General features: G+C 41.4%; 1 protein-coding gene across 1 annotated transcript; it reads right to left on the bottom strand.

The window, feature by feature from the left end:
* Positions 1 to 321: 321 nt before the first annotated feature.
* Positions 322 to 18777, bottom strand: ISM2 (isthmin 2). Its single transcript, XM_063290173.1, has 6 exons — positions 18464 to 18777; positions 7084 to 7344; positions 3811 to 4138; positions 2438 to 2578; positions 1719 to 1796; positions 322 to 928 (listed from the first exon to the last, which is right to left on the bottom strand). The coding sequence occupies exons 1-6, from the start codon at positions 18599 to 18601 to the stop codon at positions 411 to 413; spliced, it is 1464 nt and encodes a 487-aa protein (XP_063146243.1). The 5' UTR covers positions 18602 to 18777; the 3' UTR covers positions 322 to 410.
* Between the last annotated feature and the right edge of the window lie 629 nt (positions 18778 to 19406).

Below are 19406 nucleotides of genomic sequence, written 5' to 3' on the forward strand. Positions count from 1 at the left end.
AATTCACAACCTGCATTGTAAGACATGGTAAGCATAAGAGCAAATGAATCAAGATATCCCCTTAAATCCTTGGGCCCTTCATTTGCTCAAAATCCCTCCAGACGAATTGCTGGCCTTCTAAAACACCCCTGAGAGCCAATCAGCTTGGGACAACTTCTGGGTGTTGAGAAAGTCAGAAGAGAAAGTAGAGGTTGTTATACAGGGCTGGAACTTCTGATGCGATTGCTTAGGCTGCCCTACAAACTTACCTTGTTACCAAGGTGATAAAAAATAACAGATAATTCTGAAGTTGCAGAGGCCTTTGACATAAATATTGGGATATGGTTGGAGAAACAATAAACTTTGTTATGCTGTCAAGCCAGGGAGACAGAAAAGGTCCTGATTTCCACCGCCTCCTTTTTGTTGCTGTATTAATACTCTCTGGCCTCCTGTAGTTGAGAAAGGTACTCATCTTCTGGAGGGTTGACAGCACACTGCTGCCCATTATTAGGAGGCCGCACAGCATGGTATCGACTCCAGTCCCCTTTGCAGAGGATCCAAGGCAGCATGTCCACTTTGTAGTGTAACTCAGGGGAGAACTCTGTGCTGATGAGGTTGGGTGCTCCTGCTCCCTTGCCTCGGGTAATAAGCTTGGTGTTCTCATCATAGCAACAGTGTTGGGCACCTAGGGTGGTGCTATCCAGGGACAGCATTGAACGCAAGCAGAAACGGGCTGTGGGTTTGTAGATGTCCAACCGCTCCTTTGGCCCACTGGCATCCTGCCATCGGAAGTTCTTGCCCTTCTGCTCATCTTGCAAGTTGACAGCACTATAAACAGCTTCTAAAGGGTAGGAGCAGGGACAGCTGGGCAGGTCTGAAAGCACTTTGCTTAGGTATTTGTTGAGGAAATCACTCTTGCAATTAAGCCATTTCTCACAACTGTCCACATCTGGGAAAGGAAGGAAGAATCAAATCAGCCCAAATTCTAAGAAAGCAAATACTTTTATTACAGCTTCCATGCATAGTCCAGTTTAGCCTTCCCCATCATAATGACCTCCAAAGAAGTTAATGAATATGTTGTCTCTTTTGAAGGGGCTCATACTGCCTAGAAATTATGAAGTTTGTAATCCAGCAGATCTGAAAGGTGCTAAATTGGGGGAAGTTATTTTCAGAATGTTGGAGAATAAGCCCAGGTGTTTATTAAAACTACAGCAAAAATGGAAGAAACATTTTTTAAAAGTTGGAGGACAAATAGCAAAGCATCTTGAATTCAGAATTGGGTCGCGGAAAGTAAAACAGAGATCTTTGAGCCTATCTTGAAATATTTAGTCAATACAAAAGAACACATTTTTCTGTGTCTACAGTCAGTCATAGCAGATACACATAGCCCCATTGGTAGGGTACAAAGTAATTCTTGGTGCAGCAATTAAGGGTGGAGGAATCTGTTAACTTCAATTGCCTTCATTTTTTTTTTCCACTCTTAAATGTATTGCTTCCTGTTTCTGCATCTGTTTGCAATATTAACAAAGGTCTACACAAAACTTCGTATATTTTAATTCCTATTTGTTCTAACATCAACATTTGGACAGTAAAATTTGGAGACATAAAAATATCAAAGGCTACCAATACTTCTGGAAAGTACAAATGAGACAGATCCACATTAAAATGCAAACTGAACCAGTTTCTTGCTTCTCTCTAATACCTAATACTATTGTCTTAAGGACAAGGACTTTACTGGCCTGCATTTAGAATCTCTGAGGCATTTTCAGCTTCAGATGGTGTCTCTTCAGTGGTAGGAGCCAATTCCCCAACTTCTCCTTGAGAAAGGCACAGAAACAAACAGGTCAGAATGAACACTGAGATACAATCTGTTTTATGTAAAAGATCTACAAGAATAGAAATTGAACATGATCCTCCACCAATTTGTTTTATGCTTATCTCCCAGACCACAATCTGATCCCACATATGAAAGGGCTAAAAGTTTCCTTTTGAACTTCACAGTAGGCTTTTAGCTGATGGCCTCAATATAGCCAGTGTGTCAAACAGCTGAGTAAAGGACCAGTGGAAATAGTTGCCACAATTAATAATAGATCCATTGATTTTTTTTAAAAGACTGCCATCAAATCTTGCTTCACTGCAGGAGACATCCAGTTCCAGAAATGTCTTCATTTTATTACATCAAGGAAATGAGGAAGAGGGGCTTCTCAACATTCAGGGGCAAAGAATGGGAGATGGATCACAGCCAAAAGCATTTCCTCCCTTCTCGGATTCCACATTAGTTCTCTTAGGATGTTTGAAAAGATAACTTCTCAAAACTCAGAGAAGTTCTACATTGTCCAGATGAGACAGCAATAGAGCATGCCCACAGACTGACATGAATGAATGAGTAGCTCTGAAGTGTTAAAGCAGAGGCATTTCAGCCTATGGAAATACTGCAGCCCAGAAAATTAGAACACACCAGGACAGTGCTGCAGGTCACAAGTTCTTGACTCTGTGGCTGTGCATGCATAACCACAAGACCGGGTTCTCTTCTGGTGGCCACTGCTACAGGTTACACTGCAGGAAGACCAAGGGCTCCAAATCTCTTCATCTTCATAATCTGGAGACGACAAAAAAAAAAAAGATTCAACAAAGCCTAGTAAAGAACAAAGTTAGAATCCTTCTGGTTTTATGTTTTGTTCTTTCCTGCATCATTCATACTGGTTAAAAGGCAACAAGTATTACAATTCAACACATCTGGAATATATCAAATTGGGGAAAACACTACTATGACAGGATACATACTTCTTCCATAGAGGCTTAGTTTTTCCCCAGGGTTCTCAATGTGAGATGATTCTCTCATTTGCAAATTACACTATATTTTTACCAGATTTCTTAGTGAGGAAAAAAAAGGGGGACCAACTCCCTGAAGTCCCAGTCATTGATCAAACCCTGCCTCAGAATTCTCAACTTGCAGCCCAATACAACCTATGCCTTTTAGATATGCTTGGACTGCAATTTCCAGAATTCCCAGCCACTGACCATGCTGGATTGGAATTCTGGTAGTAGCAATACCAACACATAAATGTCTGATTGGGAAAAACTGTTCATAGTAAACAATATAAAGGGAAGTGAAAATTTTATTTTCCAGTTTATGCAGCATATGCCATATTCATGAATGAAAAATGCTCATAGTTTTAACAAATTCATTCTATGTACAGTGAGGTCATATAAAGTGAAGCACTCACCAGCTGTTCTTCTTTGTTCCTTAATGGATGGAGGGTATACTCAGCAGACCAGACTTAAGGTACAGGTAAAGGTTTCCCTTGAAATTAAGTTCAGTCGTGCCCGACTCTAGGGGGTGGTGCTCATCTCCGTTTCAAAGCCGAAGAGCTGGTGTTTGTCCGTAGACATTTCTGTGGTCATGTGGCCGGCATGACTAAACGGAATGCCGTTACCTGCCCGCCGAAGTGGTACCTATTAATCTATTCACATTTGCATGTTTTCGAACTGCTAGGTTGGCAGGAGCTGGGACTAGCAACGGGAGCTCACCCCGTCACGCGGATTCGAACCGCTGACCTTCCAATCAGCAAGCTCAGCAGCTCAGCGGTTTAACCTGCAGCACCACCGCGTCCCCTAGTAAGTGGTACCTATTAATCTATTCACATTTGCATGTTTTCGAACTGCTAGGTTGGCAGGAGCTGGGACTAGCAACGGGAGCTCACCCCGTCACGCGGATTCGAACCGCTGACCTTCCAATCAGCAAGCTCAGCAGCTCAGCGGTTTAACCTGCAGCACCACCGTGTCCCCTAGTAAGAACAGACTTACTAAGAGCAAAAAAGGTAGACTCACCATAGTTATATTTCTCTTTTAAGATCCAGTTCTTCCGATTAGGCCACCTCTGATCCCAGTTTCCCCCCACTCCACTTAGCACTATTTCTTCTTCATCATACTCTGATGTATAATCTTCTTCTTCCTCCTCCTCTTCTTCATCCCTGCTCTTTATGTTCAAATTGTCATCACCATCCTCTACAGGATCTGTGTATTCCCAGAAAAGTGGCCAAAAGAGGTCCTTATGAGATAACCAGTCAGAGGAAGACATGGACCAGTCATTGCTAGTCTCCTTCAGCAAGTCCATCTCCATCTCTGCTTGAGGATCATTCACTACCTCAATGGTCACCTGGAAGCCAAGGCATTGGATTAGACTGTTTTGGAAGCACCAGCACTAAACCAAAAGGTAAACAGCACATTTTACCTTCAACTATCTGAATGTCTTTCACATCTTACCTTTCTTGTCTGAAGAAATTTGTCCTTGTAGCTCTTCTCTCTTTGCTTTCTCAAACTATTCTTCAAACTCACTTATTCTCTTTCCAACTGTAGTAATTTGCAAACTCTATTTGCATATTTTTCATTTCTATTTAAGCACAACTATTTGAGAGATTGTGTGAATGTGCTGAAGTTTCTTCCCCTCTTTCATAGCTTTTGAATCTGGACTCACCCAATACAGCTCAACAGTGAAAGATTCAGAAAAGACAAAGGCAGAACTTCTGCAAACTGCATAGTTAAACGAAGGTATTTTGTATGAATGTGATGATGGACACAACCACATACAGCTTTAAAAGAAGGGCTAAACATATTCATGGAGAATAAGGCTAACCATGGCTACAAATCACAATAACTATGAATTCTCCTCAGGATTATAGGTGGGCAGCATGGAGGTAGGCATCTGGCTAACTACTGTGAAAACAGTATGGTGGACCACATAAGCCTTTGATGTGATCTGGCACAACTCTTCAAAAGACTTACATTAAAATAATATAAGTAACAAATTAAGATTGAACAAATTATTTGAAAGAGTTGCTTTGTAATGTGCAGAAATGTGTATAAAGCATTTTATTTTGAACTCTTACAAGACAGACACAATTGCTTTAATTATTTGACAGAGGTTGCTTTGAATATGCTCCTATGAATTCGGAGGCACTCCTTTCAAAGACTTTGCAGAGCCCAAGTACTTAAACCTGTACTCAACAGTCAGTACTTAATAATGATAAATGTATCTACCACCATTTTAAAATGAGCTAGATGCATTTAGAACTGGACATGTTTCATCAGTGAGTATCACTAAGTTCTGTGGAGCCTATTCCAAAGTTATAATGCTCATATGTGCAACATGAGGCAGTGAATGATTTTAGAACAGAATTTCAGAGCCACTGCACAAAATAGTCAACAAGGAGCAAACACAGAAAGTAAGCTTCTAAATTAAAAATGGGATCAACATAGTTCCTACCATAATTATATAACTAGCACAATATCCAACCACTACATGATACACAGAAAATGTAATAATTTGTGCCTTTGAGACAGTTTTGACTCCCGGCAACTACATGGACAAGTCCATGCAGTTTTCTTGGCAACACTTTTTCGAAGTGGTTCATAGGGCTTAGAAGGCGTGACTAACCCAAAGTCACCCACCCAGCTTCATGCATAAGATGGGGCTCAGAATCCTGCAGTTTGTAGCTCAGTGCCTTAACCACTATACCAAACAGGCTCACACAGAATATACCTTCTAATATTTCTCAATATTTATCTAGCTTGTTGTTTATCTAACATTCAGATCAGATATTACCAAATGAAGGGAAAATAAATTTTAAACACATTCTGGGGAATTGGTCAACTGAATGTGAATACACATTTTTAACCTCTTTCTTGTAAAACAAAACAGTCAATGAATGATAGAAATGGAGAAACATAAGGACAATCCTTTTCTGTATGACACACATTAACTGAATGTATACAGCAGTTACTGAATCAATGTTAAGTCAGATGTATCTTCTGAAAACTGGACTGGGAACTCTCTATCTCACAACTCCAAGATTCTTTATCCCTTATTTTAGTACTGGCAATTTGAGTTGAATTAAGTAGATGGAGGCACAGGAAAATAAATAAAGTCCTTCTCTTATGACATTTTGAATATAAAATTCCCCATTTTATATACTACAATTCTGCTCTGTATTTATTTGGATGGACAATTCAATAAGGTCATACACAGTTGTTAAACTTGCATTACATGGAAAATACCGACCCGTTTAGTTGCAACACAGAGAAGTTAAGAAAGATAAACAATATAACAATATCAGATTTTTTTTTCTTTTCCTCTTTTTCTCACTCTAAATAACATAAGATCTGATCAATTGATTAGATAAAGGTTATAGATCTGATCAATTAAGGAGATTAGATAAAGGTTATAGCCATGAGCTTGTATTACCTTTTAATATATATTTTCTCTCTCTTTTTAAAATAACTTTATTAGGATTTTAAACAAGAAAGATAAAAACTAACAAACTAATATTTAGAATAAAGAGAGAAGTAAAGAAAGAAAGAAAAGACAAAGCCAAAAGTGCAGAAAAAAAAGAAAAAAGAAAAAAAAATAAATTCTGATTTTCTTTTACAGCAGCTGTAAGTATAAATTAACCTCTTACTCTATGGTTATAGCATAACATTCATTTTTTCTATATTCTATTATTTTTTCTAATCATCAAAACCATATATCAAAAGTTCATTTTTTTCTTTTCCACACAAAGGGTCTATAAGGGGTTTCCAGTCAGTGTTAAACTTAATGTATTTTAATCTTTTTTCTCTTTAATGTATTAAATGATGTAAAATTTCAACAAAAAGTGGATTAATACTATACTATTCTATGTATGATTCCAACATTCATTCAATTAATTTTAATCTCATAGTTTTTAATTTGATTTTAGTATAACTATTTCTTATTTCTTTGCTGAAACTTTCTACATTGCTCAAAGACTGCAATAAAAATTTGATCCGAAAAAGAAGTCAATAAACAAACTTATACATTTCCCAGACATTTTTTTCTGTGTATAGTGGAAGCAACTTGACTATCCCCCGTGAAGACCACCTCACCAGGTCATTTTAGGCTAGTTACCAATTCTCAGGTTCACTTGCCTCAACAGAGTTGCTGGGAAGAAAAAAAATCAATGTGAGCCTGTAGAAAAGAGGCAGGGAGAGGAAGAGAGAGAGAGAGATGCTTGCAAAGGATTCTTTCACTTTTGATTTGTCTGTTGCTAGTCTAGCAAGAATAGCTCAAGCAACTCATGGGCCTACCTGTATGTTTGGATTCTGGGCATTCAGATCCACATTGGCTAAGCCTGTCAGACTTTGTAAATCCAGCACAAAAGGTGTTTTCTCTTCTGGGAGTATTTCCCCAGGTTGGAGTGATGCCAGCTGGTTCCTTGAAGCATGTTGCAATGGCCAACGGTGTTTCTGTTGGTCTGGTATGGCCTGTCCATTCAGCCTCAAGTTCTGCATCTTGTTTGACTGTGGCATTTCTTCTTTGAATGAAGCAACATCAGATGACGTGGCAATCTGAAATGAAAGTTAGTTGTAGTCCCACTGCCTGCTGAAGATCCAGCTTTTACTTATTCCAACAAAGATGCTAGACTGCAACTCCTATGATCCTTAAGCCCTTTCCTTGCAACCTTACATATAAGACAAGATAGAACAGGCTCTGGTGATGGTCACTCAAGAGGAACCATATTCTCTAGGCATTGCTGTTGGAAAAGCCTTGCTTGTAAAGTCACCAACTGCACATTCAGACTGCGATAGAATTAGGAGCATGGTTTTTGCAGAAAACCTAAGCAAGCAGATTGACTCATTAGTTACTTCATTGTAAAACATAAAGAATTATAATAATAAATAGCAATCACATCCCAACTGACTGCCAGTTTCCTGGTTGCCAATGGTCCCTCATTAAAATAGCACAAAATGGCTAGAAGTTTCAGAATGGCAAAGAAATCGGGGCAAATGAAATTATGGAAATCAACTCACTGGAGTATTTTTTTTCCAGTTGTGTGATTACAAGTGAAAAAAATATGGGCATTGTCTGTGGGTTGGAAAATTAATTAAAAGAAACACTACCAAGAATGCAGTCTGGGTTGCATTCACATGCAACCTAACATGTAATGATTTTTACCAATGATCTTTTAAACTCAGCCTTCCACAGTCTGGAGGCTTCCACGTGTGTTGGACTACAATTCCTGAAGCACCATAGCCACATTGCAGAAGGCTGTCCCAACTATTCTTTCAGAGACCACTTCTGCAGGCCCACTGCATCTCACCACAAGGAGCTATTTCCCAACATTCAGCTTGAGTTCCCCAAGTCTTATGCTCTGTATGCCACTTCCTTTCACTGCAGGAGCCCAGAATGTAGCTGCAGGATTAGAGACACTGGGGATGCTCCCCCTTCCTCCATATGGGGTACCAAGTGGCTCCATTACCTGCAATTAAGGCTTGATGGCTTGTGAAGGACTCTTCCCCCTCCACTACTTTCATCTTGATCGCTGGAGCACTTCAAAGGAGCTGGAGCCGGTTGGGACTCACATGAGCACACATACAAGGCATCATCAGTGGATTTACAAGGGCTGCACATCAAAGCCTGGAGTCTGTCTTCCTCTCCCACAGTGAAAATAAGAGAAAACAGCAGGAAGACTGCTGGTCTCTGCTGTTTTTATTAAGGAACGGGATCAACACTGGCAAAAGAGCTTGTAGTAATATTCCTGATCCCCAGTGCAAGCTTCAGCTATAAGACTGAAGGAAATGTGATTGCTCAATTTGGCAGAGATTCTCATACCCCTCTAATAAAGGCTTAAGAAGAGTTCCAAGGCTGGTCAATGGGATTTTTCAGGTCCAATTAACAGATAACCAATATCTGTCACTGCTACTACCACAGAGGCCATTGTCCAAGGCTGGCTTAACATGGTGAGAGTAGACAGAGTGAAGCAGCCCCATCAGACATCTGATGTTCAGTTTTATGGACGGCTAGGGTTAAATAGTTCCCAAATGTAAGATATTTTATTTGGTAAATTTATATAGCTGCCCATCTCACATACGTGACTCTGAGCAGAAGATACATATCACAATCAGCTTGAAAGTACATATCAAATCAAAACAATAATTATGCAGCTTTGCAAATAGACCTATACAAGCTATTACCTCAAACATTCTCACTGACCCAGTATACTAGTGTAATTTGTAGCATATCCATAGCCTGAAATGGGGTGGAATGAAATAAAAGCCATACTGCACAATGGAACACCTATGTCTATTTTAAAATGACATCCTTGTCTGGCACTTGAAAGCAATTCTTTGCCATTGCATGCAAATAAGCAAATGGCTATCTCCATGCCTGATAAAGATGAATCACTATTTCTCATGAATTTGATCTAAATTAACTTCTGTATGAAAGCGAAATAGCACTCCTTCTGTTCTTTGTATGCATGCTTTCATCATCTTCAGCTATCCAGAGTTCATACTGTCTAATGCCTGGAATATCTTTACTACCCCTATTTTTGGGAACTGCCACTCAGAATATCTGTGCTATCACCTCCCTTAGCCCCTTCAAATCCTTCCTCGGTGTTCACCTTCTCAAGGAAATCTTTGAAACAACCCCCTAATCCAAACCAAGCCAGAGAAAGAATTGAAATAATAGCATATTTGTTCTCTCTCTCCCCACTTCTAATTCTTTCCCCTTTCTTGCTGTTTTCCTGTGTTAGTTTTTAAACTGTATAATCCAGCAGGTAAGGATTTGATTAATCAATTCTTTCTATAAGGCATGTATGTAAATAGGACTATCTAAATATATTTTTCCTCCTAGTGTTTTAATTGGCTACATATTGAGAAATTAGTTATTGGAGTTCCTGATGTTTCACTTTTTAGGTAAAACAGCCATCTTTCTTCCTCCCAGAATCAGAGCATAACCTCTGGAGAAGTAAATGCTATGACTAGGTCCATGAAGAACAGGAGAAAAGCACAGGTTTTGACCATTAAAACAGCAAATGAAGAAGGAAAAGGACAAGCTACTCTCTCTTTCAGTCAGTTGCCCCAACAAAATCAATCCAGCTCCTTTTAAATTTAGTGAAGTTGGAATACCTAATAATAATAATTTTAGTTCTGTCTGCTTCGAGCTGGGTTCTTCAGGATAGGATACATGGAATCTCAGGTACCAAAATCAAGGAAGGGCTCTAACTGTTTGGTTCTGTTTATTTGGGTGGTTGGGCTCTATTATCTCTCTCCCTGACAAACAAGAGCGACCAAGGTCTATGCCTCATCTGGTTCAAAGCTCTCTTGAAAAAGATCAATTGTTAGGGGGTATCACCAACAAAAACAAGCTGCTTCCCTTAACTCAGAGACAGGCACCCCTTAGCCCCCAAGTCTCTTTTTTGTGGCCCCAGAACTCTCCTATGACCTTAATTACCGAGGCAGGAAATGCATGAAAAGATTTGTGTAAGTCCTAAAGTAGCTTAAAATAGCTTTAAAATGTCCAAAGTAAGTCCTCAACCTTCCCTCCCAACACCAGGAATACAAAAACAATAATCTCAGCCCAGCCCGTTTGTATCTTCACCCCATTCCACTTCAGCCCATAGGCTCTTCCCAAAAGCTCAGTTGAGCTTTCCTTGCAGTTGCTCCAATTCTTTGGGATATATTCCTTTCTGAATTGAGGGATCTATCCTCTTTGCTGGTGTTTTAATTGGGGAAATCAATTGCTTCTAATATCTCCAATTTTCATTTTCATTTTATGTTATGCTCTTTACCAAGAGATCTCAGTAGTTGGCAGTATGTTAACTTGAATGAAAGAATGAACGAATGTGGCCCTTGGTGACCATAAAATAGAGTGAGTCCTTTTCACAATTTACACCAAAATGTTTATGAAGAGAAACTGAAATGAAAGCTTGCTACTTGACTAAAAGCATCTGAATAAATTCCTCATGGAAGGAAAGTTCTTAATGGAGACTGTCTTTTTCCAATTCTATTGTGGTAGGCACAAAGAAGAGTCCAAATAAACTGCAAGTAAGCCATGTGTTATATTAGCCTAATCCAGCATTTCTAGGAATGGGTGCAATTGGCATATTAACTTGAGCTGTGAAAAGCATCACTGAAATCTGGTTAGCCAAATTTGGGATTTAATCCAGAAGGATGATCAAATGCAAGCCTGAGTTTTCAAGAAGAAAGCTCCATCCAACAATAGGATGTTGGGTCACCAACATGTTGGAAATAAGATAAAAGCCTTCCTTGAGCTATGCCCAAAACCTTATCTGTTCTCTCTGAACAATTTTTGGCTGATCACCAGTAAGCAATGGTACCCTACGTTGAGATTCTGCCCTCTTTTAGTGTAGTATGAAAATTATAGCCTTGTCCATTTTTTAATTTTGTTACCCCACTACAGGGCAGGGGGTTTCAAACTTTTTCAGGCTGCAGAAACTGTGGAAGGAAGGAAGGAAGGAAGGAAGGAAGGAAGGAAGGAAGGAAGGAAGGAAGGAAGGAAGGAAGGAAGGAAGGAAGGAAGGTAGGTCTTGGAACCCCGATCAAGAGGCAAAGCTCTAGTGATAAAAAAAAATTGGCTGTGTTTGAGCGAACTTTGAGGGGGGGTTATTCACAGAACCCCATTAAGTTCTCCCAGAATCCTTATATTCCACGGAATACGATTTGAAAAACCTTGCTATAAAGGATCATTTGGAGCAGTCACACAAGAAATTATATACAAGGTTGAAACCACAGTAGCCTTATATATAATAGCTCCCTCTGGCCCCAGATCAGAAACACAGTGAGTCTCCACCAAGTTGGCATTGTTCCTTTCTCACCTTTAACTGGATTAAAACCCCTTTGACCAACCACTGAGAACAGGCTTTCTGGCTAGCCATCAAAAGGCTTCAATGCTACTTTTAATTGTTTTGAAGAGGAAAGCTGCTTTTACCACCTGCTATCTGGAGCAGGAACACTCCTTCCTGGCTGTATTATGCTTTTTGACCTTCCTTTGGAAGAGGGAAACAGACTGAAATGTGGCTTATTTATATACGTTGAGAGAAGAGCAGGCAAGCTTTGAAGGGGGTGATCTTCAACCAGCAGTCACTTCAACTAAAGCAATAGGGGATGGCAGAAGAGGAAGCTTAATATGTCAGCTGGAAACCAAACCTGCAAAGTCCACAAGCAGGTCGTCAGTCCTTCTGGACTCACGACTCCTGCTTGAAGAGCAGGTGGCAGTCGTGGCCAGGAAGACCTTTGCGCAACTTATTGTGTGCCAGTTACACTCTTTCCTGAATTGAGAGGCCCTCCAAACAGTCACTCATGCCCTCGTCATCTCCCATATAGACTACTGCAATGCGCTCTACATTACCCTTGAAGAGTATCCAGAAGCTTCAGTTGGTCCAGAATGCGGCCACGTGGGCAGTTATGGGTGCCCCAAGATCACCACATGTGACACCACTGGTGCGCAAGCTGCACTGGGTGCCAGTTTGCTTCCGGTCCAATTCAAGGTGTTGGTTATGACCTTTAAAACCCTACATGGCATGGGGCCAGGTTATCTGAGGGACCGCCTCTTCCCCATCACATCAACCCGTCCCACCTGGTCATGCAGAGAGGGCATGTTACAGACCCAGTCGGTGAGGGAATTGCACTTGGTGGGGTCCAGGAAGCGGGCCTTTTCTACAGTCGCTCCTGTCCTCTGGAACATTCTGCCCCCAGAGGTGAGGCAGGCCCCTTTGCTCCTGGCCTTCCGGAAAGATTGGAAACCTGGTTCTGCCGCCTCACCTGGGATGGGAAGGGCAATAGCATTTCCTGGGGGTGGCTGGTACCGTAGAGGCCTCCCTACTGAATATCATCTTTGCCACTTGGATTTTATATTTAGTCATATTTATTTATTTTATCATGTCAGTTGCCTGTTCTGTAAATTATGCGTCTATGGTTTTAAATGGTTGATTTTATTGTAAACTGCCCAGAGTCCCCCTGTTGGGGAGGAGATGGGAGGTGATAGAAATTTGAATAATATAATATAATATAATATAATATAATATAATATAATATAATATAATATAAATAAATAAATAAAACAATGATGTGCTTTTCAAATTTCACTACAGAAATTTATGAGTCATGTGATCTACAGACTACAGTGATTGTAGATTTGAAGGAGCTGGATTGAAGCTGATTGCTGGAATTGGGAAATAAATTAAATAATCTAAATCTAGTCTGTCAAGTCTGTTGACAGACAAGGAAAAGTAAGAATTTACGAGGTCTGCATGAAATACATGAAAGTTACTACTGATGTGAAAACAGTCTCAATCTCTAAAACCCAAGATACTCAAAAAGCCAAACAAGATTTGATTTTAAGCCTATGCCTGCCAGATGAAGGACATGGGGACAAAAAGAAGGACATGTCCTCCTTTTGCCAGATGTTTGGTAACCCTAGTAACAAGGAACCTTACGTACTGAAAAAGGTTTTTTAATTCTGGGGTCTCTAACATGATGCTGTCCAGATTTCCTGCCCTTACTTTAAAAAAAAACCAGATGTTTTTTTAAAAGCTGGTATTCTGCAAAGTAAAGCACCAATCTCTACTATCATATTTCTTTACAAAAATGCCAGTGAGTCCACCATGACTCATAAGCATTTTAAAAATAAAAATGGTGACAAGCAGCATTCCTGCTCTGTGTGTGGAAGTGTGCCCACCGGCCCAGAGGAAAGGACAAAAGTAAAGTGGAGTAGAATGAAGTATCCATGGGCTATTGTGGATGGCAGGCAGCATCCTCACTAATTTGTCCTCTGCTAAATGGGCATCTTATGACTGGCTACATCCACCACAACAGCCCTTTTGTAATGAGCAAATCCCTAAGGCAGCCACCTTGCAAAAATGCTCACAATATTCTACTGGAATTATAACATGCCCTCAAAGGCTGGGAACTTTGATTAATTTGACAAAAGATTTATTTCAAGCAATTTGTTTAATAACTTCCCTCTATTAAAAATATTCATAGCAGTCTGACATGTAATGTAGAATAAGATGAAATAATAATAAATGTGTGATAGACTTCAGGCAAAAGGACCTAGATGTAATCCTTAGCAGCAGGTCTGTTTTAAAAGGCCAGGAAGCAAATAGTTGGAAACATTTCAGTCTGCAGTCCTCAGATTCCTTTTTCAATTTAAAGGCAGAGCCAGACAGACCGACAGCTTCAGGGTTTCAATCTTCGCAACTGTAAAAGCCACCAAATCTAAGATGAAACACACATGCATTCTGGACAAATTATATACATTCATACATACATACATACTAAGATGTCTGAACTCTTTCCAGTAAAAATACCCTGAAGCCATGCTTGCATACAATTACTTGTCCATGACTGAAACTACCTTCAGTCAGGTAGGAACAGCAGCAGTACAAATACATTTTAACACATCTCTCTAAGAATTTTTGAGAGAAGCAGACAGGACCAAGGCCCCATTTTTGGAAATATAAAATCTAATACTTCAAGTGAATAATAGCAAAAGTGGGTACAATTGGCTTTTAGATGGTCGGTTGAATTACACACACGTTAAACGAACAGTATGTTTTTTAAAATAATTACTTAACAGCCATTATGGAAGAATTCAAGACAATTTGCCTGTGGATTATGGGCTTTTCAATTGGTTCAAGTATAAAAATATCACCAGTTGTTGGATTTAGCCCATTTTACAGTGTTAGAAAAAGACATTGTAAAGTTTATGGAAAATTAATCAGTGATAGATGCTATGTTGTTTTCTGAAGTTCAGCAGAAAGGGATTGATCAGGGAGTTGCAGGCATAACATAATCAGATCTGATTAGGAAAAATAGTTTAATATGCTGTGATAAAGGTTTTTATATTGGTTCAAAATTTTCAAATATTTGGGGCACAGAAGATTACTGAAGAAATACAGGTGAATCTGTAAGTTTTTGGTTTTTAATATGTCACAATCTATACTTACTCCTTATGGACACACACTACACTGAACTACTTAAAATATATACAGAGGAAAACACAATGCTATTGAAAACAAGCTGGGCCTCTTACAACAAATTAAATTCATTCTTCAGAAATTTTATGAGAGTATTGTAGTCCAGACAACAGGCAAGAAATTATTTTATTCTGTTCTCTACACTCTCAGTCAACATATTAAGTTGACTGACATATTGCTACTGCAAGCAAGGAATGTGCTAAAAAAATCAATGTAAATTAAGCTCTTAGTGTGTTGGATAATTATGACAGTTTTTCTTTTTATTATTAAAGCTCAACCTGATGCTTCTAAAGATGTTCAGCTACAGTTGCCATTATATCCAGCTATTGGTTGACCAGCTTGTAGGGCTGTAGTTCAAAATATCTAATTAGCATCTGATTGAGATAAGCTTCATTAACTTGTTCTGACCCATGAGATGCTGGGACTTGTACACTATGACCATTGTCTTTTCAATTAATAGCAAATGCTTTTATCTCACACAACTGCAAATACTTTACACTAGCATAATGCTACATCTAGGTGCAACTTCTTCTTGCTCTTCTTGGTTCTTACTCCCAAAGGGTTAGGGTTAGAGGTTTACAGGAATAAACTCACAATAAAATAAAATCTACAACAAAGTAATAGAAAGGCAAATCTGTGATGAATAAAGAATTAATTTTTAGCAAGTGGGCCCTTTCTCTGGCTGTGGGCATGGGGTTGAAGGAGTGCTACAGATGTCCCTAAAGAAGAATCTTTTTCAAATACAGGCTTAAAGCATTTTTATTTCACATACTGGTTTTTATTTTACTGAGAAATCCATGAATACCACACTTACAGCAAAAACTATATTAATTTTCTCTGCAAAACAAAATAAAATGAGGTTTGATATGAAAACAGGCATTGCAAATGTCTAATTCACCAGCTCCTGGTTTTGGGAAAATCCCTTCCCTTTCCCCAGTTCTAGATCTCAACATATTCAGGGATATCTTACAGCTCTCCATTTCTGGAAGGAAGTGAACTGTTGCTTTCTGGGAATTTCATAGTTAACTGCAATATACTTGCAAAGGGAGCCCTTCCTAGGTGGACAACATCAGCAAGCTACTTCAGCCATGGCAATCCATTTGCCTCAATACATCCGGATCGAAAAGCCCTTTGCTGACTTCAAAGGTTAGCACGTCTTCCCAATTTCCTGTACATGTGCAGCCTAGCAGCTGAAGAACGTAAGCTTCACCACCTGGGAGCAGCTGCTGGACCGAAAGCCAGCCAGAAGAGATGTGTCAGACACAAACAGCAGCTGCAGAACAAACGGTGCTCACCTAACTGGCTTTTGGCAGCAAGATCCATTTCAGCATTGAAAGCTGTTGGGGACCCCTCTGATTGTATCAATTCTAGGAGAAAAAGCCTAAGTAAAGTCTAGATTTAAGAAACAGCTGGTAATTGCAGCTGCAATTCTATGGAACAGGGGAAAAATGTAAGCTAAAGACACTTAGGGTCTGCTCTCAGAAAGAACATTACAGCAAAATGTGCACCTGATGATTTAAGACTAACCCTGAGCATTCTCTGTTGCCTTGAGATCACCTCAAAATCTGCTCTCTCCAATCCTTCCCCACTAATTGGGGCTTTCTTAGAACAGCAGGCTATAAGGAACAGAGGAGCCTCTGCAAGAAATTTGGCTAATTAAAAGCTCTGAAGCCAATTCTTTTATGTATATTACTGTATATTACTTCTATGTATATTTATGAATGTTACCTTGGGAGTCAGTCATTATTATGGTGTCCCAAAGAAGATTGAAAGATCCCCCAGTGACAATAGTTATTATGTTTAATTTCTGAACCAATGCCAGGCACAAGCATAATATTATAATAATAAAATAAAATAAATAATAAAATAATAAAAGAGCCAGTTTGGTCTAGTGGTTAAGGCAATGGGCCAGAAACCAGGAGCCTGAGAGTTCTAGTCCCACCTTAGGCCTGAAAGCCGGCTGGGTGACCTTGGGCCAGTCAGTCTCTCTCAGCCCAACTCACCGCACAGGGTTGTTGTTGTTGGGATAACAGGAGGAGGAAGGAGTATTTGGTATGTTCGCCGCCTTGAGTTATTTATAAAAATAATAAAGGGGGGATAGAAAATAAGTACATAATTATTTCTGTGAGCATATTTTCTTTGAACTAAGGTTGCCATATTGTGTCTCCCTTACACATCTTCTATAGCTCTGACAGCTGCTTAGGAGACAGATGCACAATTTACTCAATGAAGCATAAGCAATTGTGTTATCTCCTTGATATTAAAGAAAAAAAGCAGTAAAAAATGAAATGCAAGCTCCTGCACTTACAACAGGGGAGAGGTGAACATCTGAACAAAGTAGCAATAATTGGTTTAAGGTCTGTGGGAAAAAATCCAAAGTACTTTGGTGCTGAGATGTAAGCATGCAACACCCCGTTCTGATTACTGTGAGGTCACAATAGTTCCAGACAATAGAAACATACAGAACCACAGGCAGAACCACAGCTTTTCTAGTTGCCTATGGGGAGTCGGGGAGAAAGCAATAGATTTAACCTCTCATTCATGTTCTGGATTCAAATGCCCTAAAATTGCTCAGAAGAGCCAACCGTAACCCTGTTCAGAATGAGGGAGCTGGCTTTGGGCACCACAAAAGACAGGAAACGGAGACCTTAAAAATAAACTAACAACAGTAATGAGCTAGGTTTTAGTTCTGGATTTTAGGCTTGTAAACTACTCTGGAATTCTTGCAATTAGAAGTGGTACAAAATACTTCTCCAATTTCCTCGGAGAAAAGGATTCCTCCAGCAAAAGGATGCCCTCCTTCCCTTACATCCTCAAACAGGTCCTTTTCCTCCCAGCTGCTGCCTCCACTGTTTCAAATCTTTCTTTGCCCCCCCCCCCATCTTCAGCAACTATCCATTCCCCCCACTCCCCAAATAATCTTGACTAAAATAATCTGGCACATCTCAAAAGGAAGAAAGGCTCCAAAAGGGCGAAGCATAGACTTGTGCACAATAAGCCCATTTTGGAATGAGCAATGGTTCAGTGCCTGTGTTTTGCTGCAGATCTACCCTCAGAAAAGGACAAAGCAGGAGACAAGAGGGCTTAATTGCTCAAGAAATGAAACAGTAAAAAAAGCACATCCACCCACAACTCAGAGGCCACCCCCTGCTGCGGCCAGCGGTGGGCATGCATTCCACACATGCAAGCAAGCAAGCAAGCCAGCAAATATAGTGGCCTCCTTCCGGGTGTGTGGGGAAGGTGCAGCAGCAACTGCTTCTGATGCTCCCCACCACCACCACCACCAAGTCCCCACCTGGAGCCACCGTTTGCCCGCTGTCTGCCACAGGTCAATTATCTCCTGCCAAGACAAGGACAGACGTTTAAAGGGAGAGGGCGACGCCTGCGGGTCGGAAATAAGCAGCTGGAGACAGAGGGGCTCCTACAAAGAGAACAGCCTGCCTTCACCTCTGGCCACAAAACGGAAGAGAAAACAAACCTTAGGGGAACATTCGGGGCAGAGATGACGCCACAGGGAACTTGTTCCAGCAGTAACGGCAGCTGGACTGAAGAGTCTTGATTCACCTTTGGCTAAGCCTCTTTTCTTCAGAACCCTCAGAAAGTACCTCAGGTAGGGCTGTGGGGCGGTCAGGAAGCCTGGTCAGTTCAGGCTTGCCTAAAAAAAGGCGGACGGCGCTTTCACTCACCTCCACTAAGGTGTAGTCCCTTTCTTTCGGACTGGGACCGCGCTGTTTCTTCAAGGGCAGCCCTTCGACAGCAGCAAGACAAGTTGTCAGAAGGAGAAGGCTCAGAATAAGCACAACTCTGCCTCGGACTTTAGACATCTCTTCCTCGCGCTCCGGCGCAGCGCCACTCCTCGCAAGGCTCCCCACCCCACCACCGCGAGGCAGGCGAGCAGGAAGACCGGCCGCGGCGCGCGCTAGTCCACCCTCGCTGGTCTTGAGCTTTCCGAAGAAGCGGGATGAGGCAGCCCGGTCCTCTTGCCGCCTGTGTACTCCTCTTTGGAAGCGGCCGGAGTGGAGGGGATCAGAGCCGGCAAATGAGAGAGAGACTTTGCGGCCCCCGCCCCGCGGCCTCCGCCGCAGTTCGCGTTTCCTCCGTTCCTCTCAGCAATTCGCCGTTTTCTGAGCACCGGGTTTTATTGCCCACCTCTGGGCCGGCGCCCGGTCAGGCCCCGGTGATGAAGGAGGACGCTGGCGCGAGAGGAGCCGCAGATTGGAAAAGGTGCAGGGAGAAGAGGAGGGAGCGGCTCCCCTCCGTCGTCCCGCGGCTAGAAGTCCGATTTCTTCCGCTCCGACTCCGGCTGTCCACCGCACGTGGTTCATTCGCGTCGCCCAAATAATCTCAAGCAGCGGCGCTCAGATACTTCCGAAGCCACCCGGCTCGGGAAGTGGAAAAACAGAGTCCCCCCCGGCCGAGCACTCCTCGGGTCTCCTCAGAACCGTCGCTGCCTCCGCAGTTGTCGCCGCCTCATCCCGAAGCCCGGGTCATCTTCGGAAGAAACCCACGTCCCCCGGCCGCCGATCTACACGTTGCCCACCTCTCGGACCCGGCCAGGCGCCGCGTTGCCTGCAGCCGCCGCATCTCCCGGCCCCTGATTGCCTCGGCTGCTGCGCCTGCCGCAGCTGC

This window comes from Candoia aspera, chromosome 1, assembly GCF_035149785.1.
Source record: "Candoia aspera isolate rCanAsp1 chromosome 1, rCanAsp1.hap2, whole genome shotgun sequence".
In the NCBI taxonomy this organism is placed as follows: Eukaryota; Metazoa; Chordata; class Lepidosauria; order Squamata; family Boidae; genus Candoia; species Candoia aspera.